Source organism: Colius striatus, chromosome 1, assembly GCF_028858725.1.
Source record: "Colius striatus isolate bColStr4 chromosome 1, bColStr4.1.hap1, whole genome shotgun sequence".
NCBI lineage: Eukaryota > Metazoa > Chordata > Aves > Coliiformes > Coliidae > Colius > Colius striatus.
The window spans coordinates 138,595,637-138,614,744 of NC_084759.1; the positions used below are offsets into that span (position 1 = coordinate 138,595,637).

Consider the following 19,108-nt stretch of genomic DNA (forward strand, 5'->3'; position numbering starts at 1 on the left):
TTCTTTAGATTATTCTACAACTTGTCATCTCCCTTTGTAAGAAAGCAATTCATTATGATGCATGCAATTTCTGCTCCTTAATTACCTCTCATTGCTTCTACTTACGATCTTGCTCAATGTCCTACATAAGTCCTCTCAAATTGACTGTCTTTTTCCTTAAATATTTGTACAATTGACTTGTGTTAGGCTGTTCTTAACTAAGTTTTAGTAACAATAAATCACTCCTGAAGAATCAATCAGTCCGAAGGAATTCTACTGAGAACCAGTCTTGAGAGAATTATTTTACTATCAGAGCCTTATAAAGATGAACTACTTTCTGCATCATGACACCAGGATCTGGCCTTTCTCATTGGCATCTCTCATAGCAACCTCATGTCTCACCATTTTCTTGTTTTACCTTCACATTACTGTGGGATATAAATCTACACCTCCCTGAGGAAATACTTTTCATTTGTCCAAGCTGGTTGTAGGGTTCTGGAAATTACTTTTATTCTCTTGATCTTGCTCTCCACTATTTTTTAAAATGTTTTTTTCATTTGCAACTAGTAGCAAATTTAATTTATGTTCACTTTCATCTCCCAGATCACTCACGTTATTAAACAGAGCTCACTGACTGCTGTGGGGTTTGTTTTTTCTTTTTTTTTTTTTTTTATTCAACACACATCAGCTATGTAGAGAATTAGTTATTTTAAAACTAGCAGTTAGAATTTCAAGCTGAGGCAGTGCTATGACTGTGACAGATTAAAGGGTTTAACAAGAAATAATAACACAACTTTCTGTACAACGTGTTTGTCAAACACCTTCCATAACAAATATGATGAATTCCAACAGTAATCCTTTTGCCACAAGAATAGACCTCATCTCTTCCCAATTCAAACTACTGCTGAGTAGTAGTACCCTTTGTTTATAGGTGTTCAGAAAATTTTCAGTCCAAAAGAGAGCATAGTCTATCTAAGCTAATTTTCATTAATATTTAAAGGAAAAGCATTTTCTATGAATATAATTTAAATAAAAATTCCTTATAAGCTGGAGTTAGTACAAGAGCTTTCTTTACATGGCTTTTTACTCTGTTTTTCTGTGCCAGTCTAGGAAGAACTCCACCTGACTGTGCTACCTCCCTCCATCAGCCAAGCTGCTGATTTCTTTCTGTCACCAATAATTTTTGAATAACTTCATCTCAAAGAGATTTTTTTTTTTTCCTGTTGTTTTCCATCCCTGGATGACTGACCAGCTTGGTCTTTCTATGTAACTTCTTCCCATTCCACATTGACCAATCCACGAGTTACAGTAAAGCAAGCAGGATACATTCATAATATTCTGAAAGGATAATGTGTCTTTTTATTCAATTGTGAGACATTGCATTGCTGGCAAGCAATATATTTTCCATTTAAATGTATATAACGATATTCATACAGCATAAAAGTTAGTGGACCCATGAAAGGAATGATGTGAACCAATTACGACTGACCAAAAATTCCCACCCCTTATCCACCTCAAGCTAAAGACAAAACCCAGGAAATGCAGCAGAGTAACCACCTGTACTGTACATGGGTAGTTCCCCACAGCCCTGCACCTACAGGCCTAGAAACAGGTTTCAACCCTGCGATTTAGCGAAGCTTGGCTCTCACCTTTCTTCCCAATGCATTTAAGCCATGACATCTGACAAACGTTTGTGGAAGCAATTTGTACTCGGATGCTGTAGGACATGAGATGGAAAGAGGCTGGATGTCTGTGTAAGCCTAAAGCTGATTACTAATGCGTCACCTACACATCAGCTATCCTAGAATCATTAATCACCAAGAGTGGTACATGACAGCTTCAGAGCTTTTATAAAAGGAAAGCTGGAAGTAGTTTTGGAAAGTACTGTAGGAGTTTATTTTTCTTCCAGCAAATTTTTCCCCTATAAAATTGGTTCATCACCCACACACACTTTCCCGAATTCTAGTAACATTTTACACTGATTGGCATGAGGTTCAGCATAAGTTGGCTTTGTCTCTATTCCTCACTACACCTGATGAGTTATTCTGTCCACAAGAAATAATAGGAAAAAAAATATCTAGCAGTGAAGACTGAAAGTTTAGCCACTTATCAAGAAAAACCAGGGCATGCCTGAAGTCATGGCAATGAAGTGGGCAGACAAATCCTGCTTCCTTCTGAGGTAATGCAGAACGACTGTTCCCTTTTGGTTCTCTATGAAGCAGGAAAATAAACATATTAGCCAGCCTTTTCTGAACTCCAGAAATGGCTATTTCTTTTGCCTCTGATGTCTTTTTTGAAAAGAAAAGCAAGCCCTGGCTGCTTCTGGCTGAGCAGTACTAGGCTAGCCCACAGTCTGCTCTATGTAAAATCTGGTATGGTCTACACATCCTCCATTCTCTGTGTTGCTTTATACAGATGAACTGAACTGGACTTGAGCATTTCAAGTTCAAAACCTACCTGTCTTTGAACTTTCTTAAATCCATCTGTACATGTTCTATGCAGATCTAGGGGCCTACTTTTTTTAGGTAGACTCTCAGGCTCTCTTCTGTGCACTGCCTGTCTTCCTCTTCCTGCCTGTTGCTGTTTTTATGGGTACTATGCTGCCAAATCTGGACTGGTGTTATTCTTAGCTAAACAACTCCTTTCACATGTCAAAACAAACCTCCCCTGGGGCACCTGTATTTCCCTTCTAAGACTACTTCACTTTGCAACTGTGTTTGTAGAATAAGTCTGCCCTGTCTCATCCCCTCATGCTGCCACATCCTTCATGATTCAGAGGTCTCTCTATATAACCTCTCTAGTTTTCATCCTTCTAAAAAGGTTTCCTTCTAGCCCAGCTTATTAAGAAAATATTGCTTGTACTGCCTATGCATAAAGTGCCCAGTCTGCATTTGCCCCCTGTCTGCATTAGAGTGGAGTAAGTAGTGCCCCAAGAGACTGACTTAAAATTACACACTATGCATATAAGGAAAACTGCCTTTTCTTAGCATCATGGCTTTCATGTCCTTGAAAATTGGATTTAAAGTTTTTTTTTTTCCTCAGCAGTCATAGTGATGTCATTCAAATCATAAGTAGAAGGAGTGAATCTGATGTGATTCACCTGATTTAAAGAATCTCAGGATTCAGGTAAAATGATGAATTGCTGAGGAAATCTTGAGACGAAAACATTCTTAGTATTTTAATTATCTATTATCTATTTAACATTAACTAATTCATTATCTATTATCTATTTAACAAAATTTGTCTTCATTGTGCATCCACGATCTTAAACTGCAGACAAACATTTGCAAACAGTCTTAAATCTCTCTGGTAAAAGTGCTTCTTCATCTGCATTGCTGATCTAGATGCAAGCATTTTCTCAGTGAAAAAATATAGTTTGTGCTTTACATGAGGTTATATTAAATTAATTGTACTTTCCAGTTGCAAAATCTAAGGCTATTCTTCTCTATCATTGGTCTTTGAAGCATTTTTGATAGATTTTTCTTCAAGTAAGACAGGCTTTTGTAACACATGACTAAAATACTGATGAGAGGACAAGGGAGAGGATGTTCTGAAGCAGAACTAGGGATGACTTATTTGTACATCTGCAGCGAATTTGGCACATGTAGATGCAGGAGATCAAAAGTGCCTGCACTGTAGAGTCCACACGTGCACCTTGTCCTCCGGCAGGTCCACCAGACCAATGCTCTCAACTGCTATACCATTTTTTGTCTATGACAACCCACATGAATGCAGTTAGCTTCATGAAGGAAAGAACTACAAAGCTACAGCATTGCATTATTTCAACTTCATCCTTTAAAAAACTTATGTGACACTTGACAATGACTATAGACAACATCATCTCCTTAAGGATTCTCTTGTGCATTGTATATTAACAAAAGATTTGCACAGCAGGATATAGATCTGCTGTTAAAACCGCTGGAAGTAAATCCCCACAAATACTAAATAAGATTTATTTACATGAGTCAAAACTCTATCACAATTCCTGTCAGTTCAGTGAAAATACATCTGGGATTAATTTGTCCCATTACAATTATTTTCACATCTGAACACATCATAAAATCTCTATAAAGACACAAATTAAATGAGGAAGAGCAGCATAAAAATTATTTATCATAAATTATGACATAAAACAAGATAGCATAGTAATCTCTGTACAGATGAACTACTAAAATATAATTAGTGAGACTCTGGAAAAGACTGAATATACCTGAAATAGCTTTAACACATCTTGAATAAGATATGATCTTGGCATACTTTTAAAATCCCTGTTCAGCTCAATCAAAAAGAAAGAAAAATAACAGGAAAGGAAAAAGAAAAGAGAGCATGTCAGAGAGATTGATCTATACGACTGGAAAGCTGAGAAGATTATTAACAGGGTAAGGAACCTTTCGGTTATGGGTTTCTAGTGTGAAGGCAGTCCAGTGTCACAGTACCCCAAAGCACTACAGCTTCGAATTTCAGATCAGATGACGATGGATAGATGGCCGGATGGAAGGAAGGAATCGGAAGCACAGCATTTAAAAACATGGTTGCCTAAGTTAGGCTGCTAAAACAATTAACTTATTTTCAAGTCATGAATCATTGCTGGTCTAACAGAACTGGACTCCTAAGACTCATCTGCAAATTCACTAAAATGGATTTAAATCATCTACTTTCAAAAGTAGATTATAACTTAAAGTTGTATTTTCCCTTTCTATAATGAAATGAACTGAACCCTGGATTTATTTTTGCTACACAAAGCTGACTATGCTGTAATTAATTTTCATATAATTAAATGTCTGGAACTTTACAAGTTAAAGAACACTGTTAGGACCCTATACACTAAAAACTAAGGGAACAAGGAGACAAACTATTTATTTCCAACATCTATGGCTCTGTGTGCATCTCCACATCAGCTGCCTGAACTCGCAGTGACACCATCAGCATCGCAATCACTTAACTATACCACTCCCACCAACATCAACTTTACCAGAAGTTTATCAGTCACTGAGCTTTAAAAAACACAATAGAAAAAATAAAGATGGTCTCATACTATATCCTGAAGGTAAACTTCATATAAATTGGACCTGTCAGTAGAGTCTGCTCTCACCTGTCAAAGTGGCACACAGGCAACTAAAGACAAATCTCTCAGGACAGAGTCTTATTAGATGTTATAGACCAAAATGAACATGTTTGAATTGCAAATCAGAGGCCAGAGTGGAAGAGTTGGAGCTATGTAAGCCTCATGTGTCTCATACAACCAATTAAACGTTTGGTCTCATTTTATTACTGGCTGGTGCTCACATAAGCTCCTCAGTTTGGCCCCATTTAGGGAAAGCAATTGCAATCCAGTTTGGGATGGAAGTGGCATCAGTGCGATGGGAACTCATATAGTTAATAAATGCTTTAATCTCCTAGGTAAACAAAAAAAGAAAAGGATCTCTGCCACAGCCATTACTTGAGACTGAAGCAATTGAGAATTCGAGAGCACATCTAGGTGACTGAACTCATTATGAAACAGCAGACAATGCTGCTTCAGCTGAGAGATTGCACATGGCACAAGCTAGATCTCTCAAAATATTCTCATCAGCCAATTTCACCTGTCCTGTGCTGTGGCAGCACTGTCAGCTTCCCTTTCTGATAGTCTGGCTCCAAGAACACACAACATTTACCACTTAGACTTGTGACAGAGTCTGTGTTACAAAGCTGAGCATCACCTCACCAAAAGACATTGCTTCCTAAAACATACCACTACGCCCAGCTCTTCCCTGTTCATAGACCAGTCATGCCAGACTAGAAAGAAATATATAAACAATCAATAACACTGGGCTGACACCCTACAAAAAGTCATGCCATTGCATAATGCCTTGTGTTTGACTGATATCAAAACATGTCAGCTGAAAGGGCCAAAGTAGTCATCAGAATTGCTTTTCTAAATGGCCTGGAAAAGGTCATTACCAGCTATTATGGCAAGCCAGTTCCAGTATCTGTCCGACACCTGTAACCTTACTGGGCAAGCTCAAAGGAAGAATGCAAGTGTTAAATGATGACAGAACAGTGTCATTGTTATTTTGAGTTAAAATTAGAAAGAGTGTTTGAGGATTAATGTTTTCACAGTCCTCTGCAAATGCCAGGATTTGTGAGTTACAGATTATGACAAAAATACTCACAATATTCCTCATGTGTTTCAACATTATTGTCAGCCGAGTGCTCTCATAGGATATGACTAATTGTACTCCAGGCTTTTCATCAGTTGACTGAGGACCTAAAAAAGGCCACATAGTTTGATTTTTCAGTTAACAGCTCAGAGGAAGTACATCTGTAAAATACTGCAGTACACATAAACGAACATATAAAAAGAATCTTCTAAAAAGGATCTAATCAGAGCTTAAGTTAGAAAACAGAGATAAGGAGAGTGATGGAGGAAAGTGGTCTGACAGGCAGTGCTCATTTTCATTCCTGTTTATACATTAACAGTGAGTTTTTTTGTTTTCCAATTGTCATCAATCTGAATTTCAGGTGAAAAATTTATGCTTGAGAAACAAATTGGGCATGGGGTTGTGTTTGGCAATCATTGATGACACTAGTCAGTATTACTGTAATTCTGTCTGGTTAGACATAGGGGATTTTTTTCCTCCCTTTTCCCAATAGAAATGAAAAAAAAAAGATAAAGAAAAGAAGAGCAAGAAACAACTGTTATAGAAACAACATCTGTATCTTTAATATATAAATTATCCCTTCCTCATTCTGTACTTTTCTTGTTCAAGGCTGATTTTCATGCAACTCACTGCTTTCATAGATTTTTCTACTAAGATGCATTTACAGAGTTTGATCCCATTCCCACCAAAAAGCAATTTTTCATTTTCCAAGCAAGAAGGATCAGTTTTATGGAACAAATGACTAAGCGTATCCTGTTCCTTCCTTTCTGCTAGAGGCATTGAGCCATCTGTCTTCATCGCCAAAAAGCTGAGTCTTTGAAAGTGGGTAGGTAACATGGCTTACTTGCCCCACAGGGACAGTGGAGAAAATACACACTATACCAGATAATGATGAACACAACATCTCCTTGATATCTCTCTGACCTTCTCATTCACAGTGTTAATACCTGAGCAGGGCAGACATGAGCCATTGTGCAGCATTTGGTCTGAGACTCGGGGTTCTTCCTCACATGGACATCAGTCATCAAAGATAGCCTGGACACTGCCTGTGTGAACTAGCTTGGTTCTACTTATTCATATTATAACCACTATTTCATATTTACTGTATTTGTTAAAATAAAAACTCAACCCTGCCAACCTTATGACAAAACAGTGATTTCTCATGAGTTGAGCTCTGTTCTGCCTGCCTCCCTGTTAAAGTAGCTGACCTTGAGACCTCAGACAGAATGGTCCTGCTCCCCTGCATGCTTACTGAGATCTACTACTGACACATCAGCCTTAAACACACCACAGGGTGAGATAATGACAAAAGACTAATATAGTTCTATTCTTTAAATAGAAACAAATCTTTTAAGAAGCAGAAGGAATGAGAAAGGACTATGAGAATGAAAGAATGACCATCACACGTGAGGGTTGTCCACTAGCAAGAAGATGCTTTCAGAGAGAGTATCAGGACTTTTAATCCTTAATAGCAGGCAGGATTCCCACGTCTTCCTTTCAGCCTCAGAAGACACCTGTGCACTCCCTGTTGTGCTCTCTTTTCCACACGTGCACCAGAGCTCTAACAGTCAGGGTTTTAAGAGCAAGAAATTAAACTCCCTCTCTTCAACCTTTACTCTCTTGTTCAGCGAATGAGGTAGCAGAGGGGAAGTTGTAATGAATAAGACACATTGGCTGTATTTTTCTGAAGAAAGCAAATGTGTAACCTCTGGACTGAACAGATGCTAAAATAACTGCTAAGCAGATAGAATTACAGCGGTGTCATGTACTATTGACAGCCAGAGAGCTAGCACAACTGCCATTTATCCTAAGGAAAGGAACTCAAATGAATTAAAAATAACGTGTACAACTGCCATAATATCATTTTTCCAGGTAGCCTGGAAATCAACACTTCTGAGTTTCTGATGTTTGGACTGGAATTTTAGAATATTAATCCATCTTCAACTTCTTTCCTTTACAGACTACAAAAATATATTTTTAATCACTTCCTAATTAGAGAAAGACCTGAAACAGACTCTTAAAGAACTGAAATCTTACGTAGAAATCACTAAGCTGTGACTTAGAAGACCAAGGTGCAGTACTTCATTTGTTATTCTCCTTCATGAACTCTGACAAATCACTTAGCCAGACTGTACTTATGTCATTTCTTATTCTACGCAAATAAGAACAGGGAGGGATAGGGAATGAAACTTCCATGAATCAGTCAACGCAGAGTTTTTCCAAGGGTAACAAAAAGCCTGAAAAAACCAGTTCTTCCCCCCACCATGCAAAGCCTTTTGTTAAGTTGTGGGACCTTTTTCCTGTAAGTTGCACCAGGGAAGGTAGAATTCTAGAGTATTAAAGGCAGCACACAATTCACTTGCAGGGCTTGCTAATTTTGTGAATTGCAGTAGGTCATCCTGAGCAACAGATTCCAGAGGCTAAATTGCATCACTAAAATTCATTTGAATGCTGTCTCTTTTCCCTCCTAAAAGGATTAGCACAGCTTTTTTTCTGCATAAGTTTTACAGTGGGAGTGCTTACATTAAGTTAAAGAATTTTTCTGTGGGAGTTGGCATTTTCCTTTATAAAAAAACCCAAATGTAAATAAGTTTCTAAGCAAACTGAAAATAATGAAAAGCATGGGAGAATGCATTTCTGATTAAGTATGTAAAATGAGGTCTGAAACAGATACTGTGGGCACAGCTATTACTAAAATATTTGCTCTTGCTATGCAATAAACTGAGCACTAGTGAAAAAACAAAAAAATAAAAAAGAAAGTAAAGAAAAATATAGCAGTCCAGAGAATCTGATAAACACGGAAGAAACATCTATTGCTTATATTTCATAATAAAAGACAATTACTGTTAGTTATACTCAGCTCTTATGACTTAGTTTTTCCCACAATCAGGGCTACATCGTAATTTCTTTGAAGTAGAGGTGATTTTAGTTTCAAATGATCATAAAATACACATATAGTAATTACTTCCAGTCTATCCAGCTTGGACAGATGGACTTCAGCTCAGACCCTGACTTTTTAGGAAATAGTCATGCTCTACTTGCGCTGCATTACACAAGAAGGCCAAATACTGCTCTGTTGCAGATAGAGGACAAAGCTCCACTGATTTCAGTTGGAGCAAGATTTCTCTCCCAGGGACTGATTCTTTGCTCACTGGTGTCAATGCAAAAGCTATCAAATACCAAATAAGGACCCTGGAGCACTCGTAGCATTTTTCTATATATGCCTTGCGCCTATGTAACTCAGTATTCTGCAGTGGAAGTCAGCCACCAATCTCCACTGCAGAGAAATTCAAACATTGTGCCAGTTTATAATCACTTCTATCCAGGAACATAAACAGCAGAAAACTATGGCTCTTTTCTTCTTTTTGAATGACAAAATTAAGGCAATTAGTGTTCAAATTTCCACCCAAGGTGGAATGATCTTCAGAACTGTCAGGTATGCAGTTCTTTATCTATCTAGTCTTTTCTATCATGTTGGAGAACTACCAGCTCTATATTCTATCATTTGTACAATATTTTTATTATCAGCATTTTAAAATAAGCTCTGCACTGCACTTTGCACAATGCAAGAGACGTATAAACAGTGAGGAACATGGTACACAGAAGACTGACAAAATCAATAGTGAAACTATAATAATACATTTCATTTCACATGTGGACTGCAAAGTAATGTGAAAACGCTAATTAACAAAGTGTCACAGCACTGCCGTTAGGGACTGAAGTATTATTCTGTACCCTCAGATTTTTCTTAGATCTTTCTTCTTGGTGACAGCATTTTTTGACATCTGACACTAACAGAACCTGTTTGGTTTTCCAGGTCCAGGGTTGAACACTTTGTTGTGATTTAACTCCAGATAGCAACTAGGCACCAACTAGGCTCACTCACTCCTCAACTGGGATAGGGGAGAAAATCAGAAAACTGAGAAAACTCGTGGGTTGAGATGAAGACAGTTTAATAAGCAAAGCAAAAGCCACAGACAAAAGCACAGCAAAACAAGGAATTAATTCACTACTTCCCATGGGCAAGCAGCTGTTCAGTCATCTCCAGGACAGCACGGTTCCATGCATAACGATTACTTGGTAAGACAAATGTCATCACTCCAAATGTTCCCTGCTTCCTTTCTTCCTCCAGCTTTATATGCTGAGCATACAGTATGGAATATCCCTTTGATGAGCTGTCCTGGCTGCATCTCCTTCCTACTTCTTGTTGATCCCTAGCCCACTCACTGGTCTGGTGGGATGATGTGAGGAGCAGTGATGCTGTGCAAGCACTGCTCAGCAGCAACTCAAACATCGCTTTATTATCAACACTGTTTTCAGCACAAATACAAAACAGTTACAGCCTGGACTTATAAGCCTCCAATATGCCTCCAATGTAGCCAGCTTCAGATAACCAGCTGACTATATGATTGGTTCTGTCCCACAATTCAGCAAGAGATATGAAGGGCCAGCAAAACAGCCTAAATGCAACTAAAATAGGACTGCAACTTGTGGCAAAAGCTTTACATTGAGAATGAGCAAATGCAGCACACTGAAACTCTTCATAACATGAGCAAAAAAGCCTACTCTCCCCAGAAACTATTTATGAGGACTGTGATTCTGCAGGGAGAGGCATACCATATGATAGTCTTTTTGCATAGTTTGGGTCTTCCTTTCAAAGGACACAGAGCCAGTTTATTACACTAAATGGACAGAAATGCATGGAGAGCTAATCAAATATGCCAGAACTGGACTTGGGTTGTGTAATAGCAAAGGCTTCATGATTTCCTAATTTTGGCAAAACAGCCTGAATTATTAATATTTTCAGGAGATATACTCAAGAGAAGAAAATAAGACAAGGCTGATCTAAAAATGTTTTTGATACATTTTCTTTCTTCCTTTTCTTAAAGGGCTTTTATAAAAGGCTATCTGTGACACCATTCCTGATATATCTGCTCTCACTCCCTTGTAGTGAGCTTGGTATAATGAAATGCTGACAATATTCAGTATAACTCAGAATTCACCCCACTGGGAGTACTGAATCAGTATTCATGTCAAAGTAAATTTAGCACGGATTTTTAATCACTTCATTGCTAGGAGCACAGTACAAATTCATAAATTTTAATTTTTATTTTACTTTAGTAAGTGTAATTACTTACAACATTTATAAATTAAAGCAGTGTAAGAGAAAGATGCTGTCTTGATAAAAATTCATAACCTGTTTCTATTGGGCATTCACTTTATTTATATATTGATCCTAGCTAAGAGACAGATGATTTGCTTGTGTAAAGGCTGAGTGAGATTCATGGAAAGCTACAGCCCATACTAAACCTGAGCTACTCTTTAAAATAGTAACAAATTAAGGCCCTTGTAAGCTCATAAAGCAATGAAAGCTGTGCAGGAAGGATGTATTTCTTTAATGAAAATTGTCTCTCTCCCGCAGGCTCAGTGAACCTAATTTCTGCCCCAGACTGACTATAGTATTACTATAGGGCTTACTTTCAAATTAAGAGTGTTTCAGAACACTCTCAGAAAACAAGAGCCTTGAGGGCCACTGTGCTTTTCCCAGATACTCCTTGTTTGCTACCTGGCAGCTTGGCATGATCAGCCAACTCTTGCCTTAGCTGGACTTGTCTTCTTCTCACAGGGTGGATCATAATAAGGAGGCAGAATGCCACGCAGCAAAGCTCTAAGTCAGCTAGCTAGGGAGTGGCAGTGCCTAACTCCATCAATGAAGGGCAAAACATAGACTAACATGTATGAAAATAATTTTTCAGGTAATAATCAGACTGTTCATGGCTGACACTCCTCTGATAACCAAAGTAGCTCATTTACAGCAAAGTTCACCTCCTTCCACAGTTTGCTGCAGTTCGTTCCTTGCTGACCAGAAGTGATATCATAGCCAGAACAACTCTGTCCATTCTTTTTGTTCTCTGATTTTACAGAGCCTGAACTCATTGGGTCCTGATTTGGTCCTTGTGTGCTACTGGTATTCTATCAATAAATGATAGCAATGAATTTTTTATGCCAAAGGAAGGTGGTTTTTCTGGTGGTGGTTTGTTTGTTTTTTTACTCCTGTGTTAAACAAAGGTTTTTCGCTGAGAAGTGAACAAACTTTAAAACACAGAGTTCCTGAGCAGGAGAAAAATTATCCCTCTGTAACCATACTGCTTGAGGTCAGAGACACATTAATGTCCCCTGTCCAGGCTGTGACCTTCACCTCCACTAACTGTATGGTGAACCAGCAAACTGGGTTACCTGTCACACAGCTTTCATCAAACACCCATTAAACACATTCTTACCTCTATGTCTTTATTCTCTTTAATTTTGATGCTATCGACAACAAAAATGAAGGGCTTACCCTCCAGATTATATGGGCTCAGGACACCATTGTAGGAATTAAGAGGCTGTAATTTATTTCTCAACTTTATTACAGGCTCAGTTCATGCTTTTGCTGAAGACTTTTATGCTCAGATTCTCTGTAATAATTAGGCATCTAAATATTAGTGAAATGTCAAAATCCTTCTAAACACCTGAGACTTTAACTCCCTACCATCTCAGCTCACCATCACATGTCTGCATCTTTGGTCAAAAAGTCTGGAGAGAGAGGGAGACCACAGACCCAGACTATATGTTACATTTGAACCTTGGTGTGTATTTTCGGTGACTAGATTTATATTGTATGTAACCTTGCATGTTCCTAACACCTGGGACATCTTTGCATTATCTCCTTGCTCCTTTGCAAAAGTTAGAGCAACCATTAGTAGTTTCCAATAGTCATAATGGACTTAATGTGATAATGGCATGCCCTAATGAAATGAACTCTTCACAGGGGGAATCTTCCAAAAGCTGAGAAGCCAGAATGGGATTTATTTTGTTCTGATGGATTAGGAAAAAAAAAAAAAACAGAAAAGGTCCCAGCAAAGGAGATAATGAAGCCCTTGTCTGCAGGGAGATTAAATTAACTTAATGGACATGCAAACTAAATATGCAGAGATACTTTCACTCCTTTATGAAACATGGATAACTGATGATCTTGGAAACTATCCTAGCATTTGGAGCATGTAACAATGAGCTGAATTTCTGTGGTGCAGAGTGCAGCTTTAGGCTTCTTTATGAGATTTTATTTTACCTAAGAACAGACTATGCAAGATTATTTTCGGTCCAGAAACAGTGCAATGGAAGACAGTAAACACTCACAGTTTACATTTTATGGTTCTTAATGGCTTATAGTTCTTATGGTTTATGGCTCTTATTGCTGTTATGCCAGAGATTAGATTAAATTAGATGCTGGACAGAAGAGGGAAATGGGTTAAGTATTTAGATAGGCTAAGGGAACAATGCCTAATCTCATTTAGTAAGAAGCGAATTAACACTATCATTAATAATGTATGCCTAGGCATTAAGACAATGTTCTGTTATTTACCTGCCCCACTCATTGTGAAAATGACTTTGGAAGTCATCCCTGATTTTCTTCGCTTGTGCAAGCACACATTGTGCTTTGTCACGACTCAGATCCTTCTCTGAATATTTTGTTTTGTAAAACAAGAAACCTGGTGCAGTTTGTGTAAATAAACTTTTACTTTGCATATAGAATGCTTAATCAAAAAGAAATAAAGCAAGGCTGAGGAGAATATGTCAAAGTGAAAGACATCTACAGGTCACATTAATAATATATTTTCAGAGACCTAGAGAAATTAGGAATTATTTGTTAGTATCTTAAAAAAAAAAGCCACCTAAACACTTTATATTCACCTTCATATTACTATACTCAATACTATCGGAGCAGTCCTTCTATAAAGCATGTAAGATTGGTAATCCACATACCTAAAGTCATTGATGATGAATCTTTTGACAATGTGTTTTTTGACCAATTCAGGAAGAAGCTGAGTACAAGGTCATTCTGAAAAAAAAAAAAAAAGAAAACTTTAGGGAATATCATATGTTATACTGTTCCTTAAATTATTCCTCTCCAAGCAGATTGCTGTTAGGTTTCTAATGTATATATTAGAGCTAGCAATAAAGGGTAGTCTCTCCCCTCTGATGGTGGGCAAGGGCCTCAGAGAATGACTTCTACCTAGGCACTGGGAAGACAAGAGAGCCCCTACATTGGCTCAGGGATGCTGCGCTGGTGCCTAACTGGTCCCTTTCTGTCAGCACACTTCCAAACAGCAATGTGGCATGTGGGGCAAGGATTTGCATTCCTGCTTGATCTCCAGTGTCTCAAGATATGTATTAGCAGCTGGAACTACTTTTTACACAGCAGCCCATCTGTGAAACAATTGCAGGAGAAGATCTTTACTGCATATTGTGTAGTCAGCATGAAATTTGCCCTTGGTACAGGACTGACCTCAAGCATCTGACCTAATGTGTGCCTCCTGGAGGGTTAGACACTGTGCAAACCTCCCTCACATGGCAGCTTAATGGACACTCACACTGAAAAGCTCCATACAGAGTTAACTCCTACCAGAAGCTAATGGGAAGCGAAATGGACAGTCATATTTTGCCATCCTGTTTAAAAGAGTAATTCACCCTGTGTACTGCACTATAACTTTTACTTTTATGTACTGACCTGTACTGCTCTAGTGAACATATATAACAGGTAGTTACATTCAGCTGTAGAGAATTAAAACAATAAACCAAACTCCCAGATTTGAGTATTGTGCCAAGCAATAAAAATGTGAATCCTGAAATGGACTCTTATGATTCGGAATCAAAGGTGGACAGTAATTGCATTATATTAGCTTTTTCATAAAGCCATATTTCAGAATGGCCATTCTTTAAGATGGTTTGAATTGCTACATTCATACTGATGTTACTTCAAATGACACTGTAATGAATGAGTAGAACAAGAGACTTTTCAGATTCTAGCATTAAAATGTCACCATTGTTTTTTTCCAGGCCATGGAAAATAATGTGTCTTTTATCAGCAAGATGTACTTCATGTAGCATTTGTCTTGTTTCAGTTTGACAAGATGTGGCATGAATTGTGCAAGCAAAAAAGAAAAGGCAGAGTATAGTGACAAACACAACTAGTGAGGAATTAACATGTGGGTACAGCAGACAGAGGAACAAGATGTGTATGTTCAGAACAGAGATAAGATTTACCAACATGGATTTATTTTAGCAGTTGCCTTTTATTTTTTGTTCTACCATTTGGAGTTTTTCCTCCCACACTGATATTTTCTTTAAAAGAAAAATCAGAGGGGACAAAAAGAACAAACAGAATGGTTTTCCTCAAATTGAATGACAAATCCTTAAGCTATTAGCAGTGGACTGTCAATATACCTGCCTGTTCTGAGCATGGATAATTATTGTCTCATCTCGTGAAGACAGCTTACAGGGGAAAGCCTGTGCACCTGCTTCAGCTTCCAGTAGCTTTAAACACTCAAGTTATTCCCCGTGAGACCTCCGTTTGCTCTTTTAGCACAAGTCCCAAGTGCATGAAATCTCAAGGGTTGAAAGAGTACATTTTTTGGCAGGTCAGCCTTTATTTGACAGCATGAAAATAAGCAGAGAAACTTAAGTAACCCTTTGAGTTCAAAGATCTTGAGAGAAGCAGGCAGGAGGTGGAAGGAAGGATACACTAACTGACTTGAAAGAGAAATAAAAAATTTCACACCGAGTAGCCTGGTGTTCTGCTTCCCCTCTGCTTACTTTTTCAGCAACAAATGGAAATATGTGAACAGAGAGCTTTATAAACAGGACATGCAAAGATTGTTTCAGGTGATAATTTCAAATTCTCATTTCTAAACAACACTCAAAAAAAGACACATTTGGTTTTAAGGACCAGAGTGGAATTTGTGCAGATCTTATATCAGGCATGAACACAACAGGCAGGCATGTACACTACTACTGCCACAGTACTGATTTCAAAGCTGTTCCTATGTGTGTGTTTATTGTACTCAACAAGTAAAGAAGCATATGGGGAAGCAGCAAGGCTAGTGTTGGCAAGTGGAACACAAAATCATAATTGAACAGGTCACATTGCAGAGGCAGATGTAGCAGTCCATCCAGGGCAAAGTGCTCCAAAAAGCAATAGGAGAGATCTCCTACATGTTTGTGGCAACAATAATTTTGCACACTGTTATTCATAAAACATCAGTTTCCCCCTGAACTGTCTTAACCTGCTTGCTGCAAGAGTCCACAGTTCCAATTTCCAAGAACAAAGTATGTAAGTACTTTTTGTCAGTAGGGCACCAAAGTGCTCGCTGAACTTTCAGGTGATTCCTAAATCAACAAGACTTCAATCATTTGGACTCCAGTCAATGAGACTGAAGCATATGCTTAGAGTTAAGCATGCATCTAATTACGTTACTAAATAGAAACAGGCACATCAGAGCTTTGATCACATGTATGATTAAAAGTGCACTGTATTTAGGTGCATAGAGTCCATTTCCAAACAAGCAACTGTTACTGACCATAGGCGGGAATCTTAGAGACCCTGAGAAAGTCTTGGCACTCACTCTTTGTTCCCCTTGAATTCTTACCTTTGAAAGAGTAAACGGAAATTCCCTAAAATACTGACCATTTTGGGATTTTTAGGAAAGTCTTCTATAATTTCTCTAACCATTCTTTCCTAAATTTTTAATTAATAGTTATTGTTGATATTTTTGAAGTCACTCAATAACATTAGCCTATTGAGGGGCAGCCAGGTATGTTTGGGTGCACCAATGCTTGTCTGGCTAGAGCTCACTCAGGATCTTTTTTTCAGCCATTAAACTAAAAAAGGATAAATTCCACTTTCACTTACACTAGGATACAACTGAAATAAGCTAGCAAAGCTCTGCATCACTGTAGCATGGTAGAATTTGTCTTCTGCACTCCATCAGAGACTAACCATAACAGTCCTCTGCTGTCAGTGAAACATCGTCAGATTTCAAGCCAGATTTAATTTTGTTAGAAAGAAAACCAGACTCTCCTCTGCTTTCAGCTTTCTTTTCAGCTGTGTTAGAGTAGATTTGGGGTCAGAGAACACCCGTGCATCTGTTATAGTTTAACAAGATGGAGAATCAGCAGGAAAGAAAGAAAACAGAAAAGCTGACCTTGCTGCAGCTATTATAACTTCAGGAAAGGACAGTGGAAAAGAAAGGACTTTGAACCCTCTCCATTTTGTCTCTGCTGGATGTCTTGCTGCAGGAGTATGACAGTGGTGGGAGTTTAAGGATCCAGATACCTTGGGTGCACTTTGTACCACCATGTTATATACCTCCATGTGGGCACTGGGGGAGGTTTTTTCTCATCTCTGCAAATACCAAGTAGTACCAGCAAATAAAATAGAAATGAAATATGGGAAGCTCTTATGAAACTTGATTACTTTTATAGTGTAAAACATTAGTCACTCTAGAACAATGCTGTGGTCCTGGTTTTCATTGTATGCTTGAAAATGAGCCAGTATAATTTACAATCATTTCCATTTACCTCCTCTTTAAAGCTCTTTTACACATCCTATAAGTCAGCCTAAAAGACCTGTTTATAGAGCATACTCACAGCTGATACACTGTCACTGTTTGCTTACCTGCTTGCGCTAAGTTTATCTTTGGCCTCAGTTAATTTGGTTACTTAAGATTTTGTTATAGAGTCAAATCCCAATATATCTTATTTCTTTTTACTGATTACCCAACTGTGTACCTGCACTGACCATTTTGTTTGCTCACCATGATAAATAAACCCCCTCAAACACCCAAGCACACTGAGTTTGCACACAAAATCCACCTATGTGAAAGATGTGGGACAAATAACATATGTTTATTTAAGGCTAGGTGGTTTTGCAAGATCAGTATGCACATCTAGTGTCTGAGTTGTGTCATCAATAATATAATAGCCACAAATTAAATGACACTTCTTTTAAATGATGAGAGATGGGAAGATTATCCATTGAACATTACTAGCCGGCTGATGGTACCAAATGCACTTGGTTGCTATATAAAACATTGCTTTAGATGCAGTTTGAGATTTTTCACTTTTAATGTCTAAGTCAAGTGCGGGTTGTCTTTTCAAGATAAGCATGAAGATATTCAGCTTCCTGAATGCTGCTGTTTGACACCAGGGCCAAGAACAGACTAAATTAATGGAGTCTTACCTTGCTTTTGTGTCCCCAGGGAGTGTACAACTACAATACTGCACTAAAATGACAAGCTGCTAGGTCAGCCCTAATTTATATGATATGTTATGAGATTTGGGCCACAGTCTCCTTTCAGATGATCATCACTCTGTTGGAGTTAAGAGTGAGAGAGGACAAAATGTAAAAGTGGTGAGCAGCAGCTCCCTTTTGTCACAAGTTCAATTTATACTTTCTTAAGGTATTTTTTTTGTCCTCTTCCATGTTACCAACTTTCAATTTATTTTTTCTTGATGCTTTACCTCTTATTCATGGCACTGCTTGGTTGTTTCTCCATCTAATGAAGCAAAACTCCAGGAGTCTAAACATTGTTGAGTATGTTGCTCTACTGATTCAGGAGACCCAGGAATTTCAATGCATGCAGCTGATGAGCTAGTCAGCAATGGTGCAACTGGCACAAAAATAAATATTCTTACAGTGTGATCATATATATTGAAACTGGTTTGGAAGGAGGAGAATGAAACTAAAAAAAGTGCTGAAATCTATTTCTGATCCATTCCTAAATTACGCAATATGACAACGAAGGTGCATGAACTTCTGCATTTTATTGATTGATGTAATGAATATAGCTTGTTCTTCATGTATATAGTTTGGTGGTGTAGTTATTTATAACTGAGTGTTAACCTGAATTTAGGAAAAACACTCCTATTCTAGGTGAAGATCTAAAAGGAAGTCAGTGAATGAAGGAAGTCAGTGAATGAGGCTTATGCTCAAAGTGAACCAGACTTTATAAACTACTTTGAACAGGGATGGGCATGACACAATTAAACATTTCAACCATCTCAAAAGCAACTATCACCATCACCTAGTGTTTTTGCTTTTATTTGATCTGATACTAAAATTCAGAGACAGAGAAAGACAGATTGAAGTTTATGTTCTTTAAAGAAGG

General features: G+C 38.0%; 1 protein-coding gene across 1 annotated transcript in view; it reads right to left on the minus strand.

Moving 5' to 3' along the window:
* PIK3C2G (phosphatidylinositol-4-phosphate 3-kinase catalytic subunit type 2 gamma) overlaps positions 1–19,108 on the minus strand; it is a 200,942-nt gene that overhangs the window by 15,442 nt on the left and 166,392 nt on the right. Inside the window, exons 30-31 of the mRNA XM_061988856.1 lie at positions 13,926–14,001; positions 6,132–6,226 (exon numbers count right to left, since the gene is read on the minus strand). Of these exons, the coding sequence (XP_061844840.1) occupies positions 6,132–6,226; positions 13,926–14,001 (171 nt within the window). The remainder of the gene's footprint in view (positions 1–6,131; positions 6,227–13,925; positions 14,002–19,108) is intronic.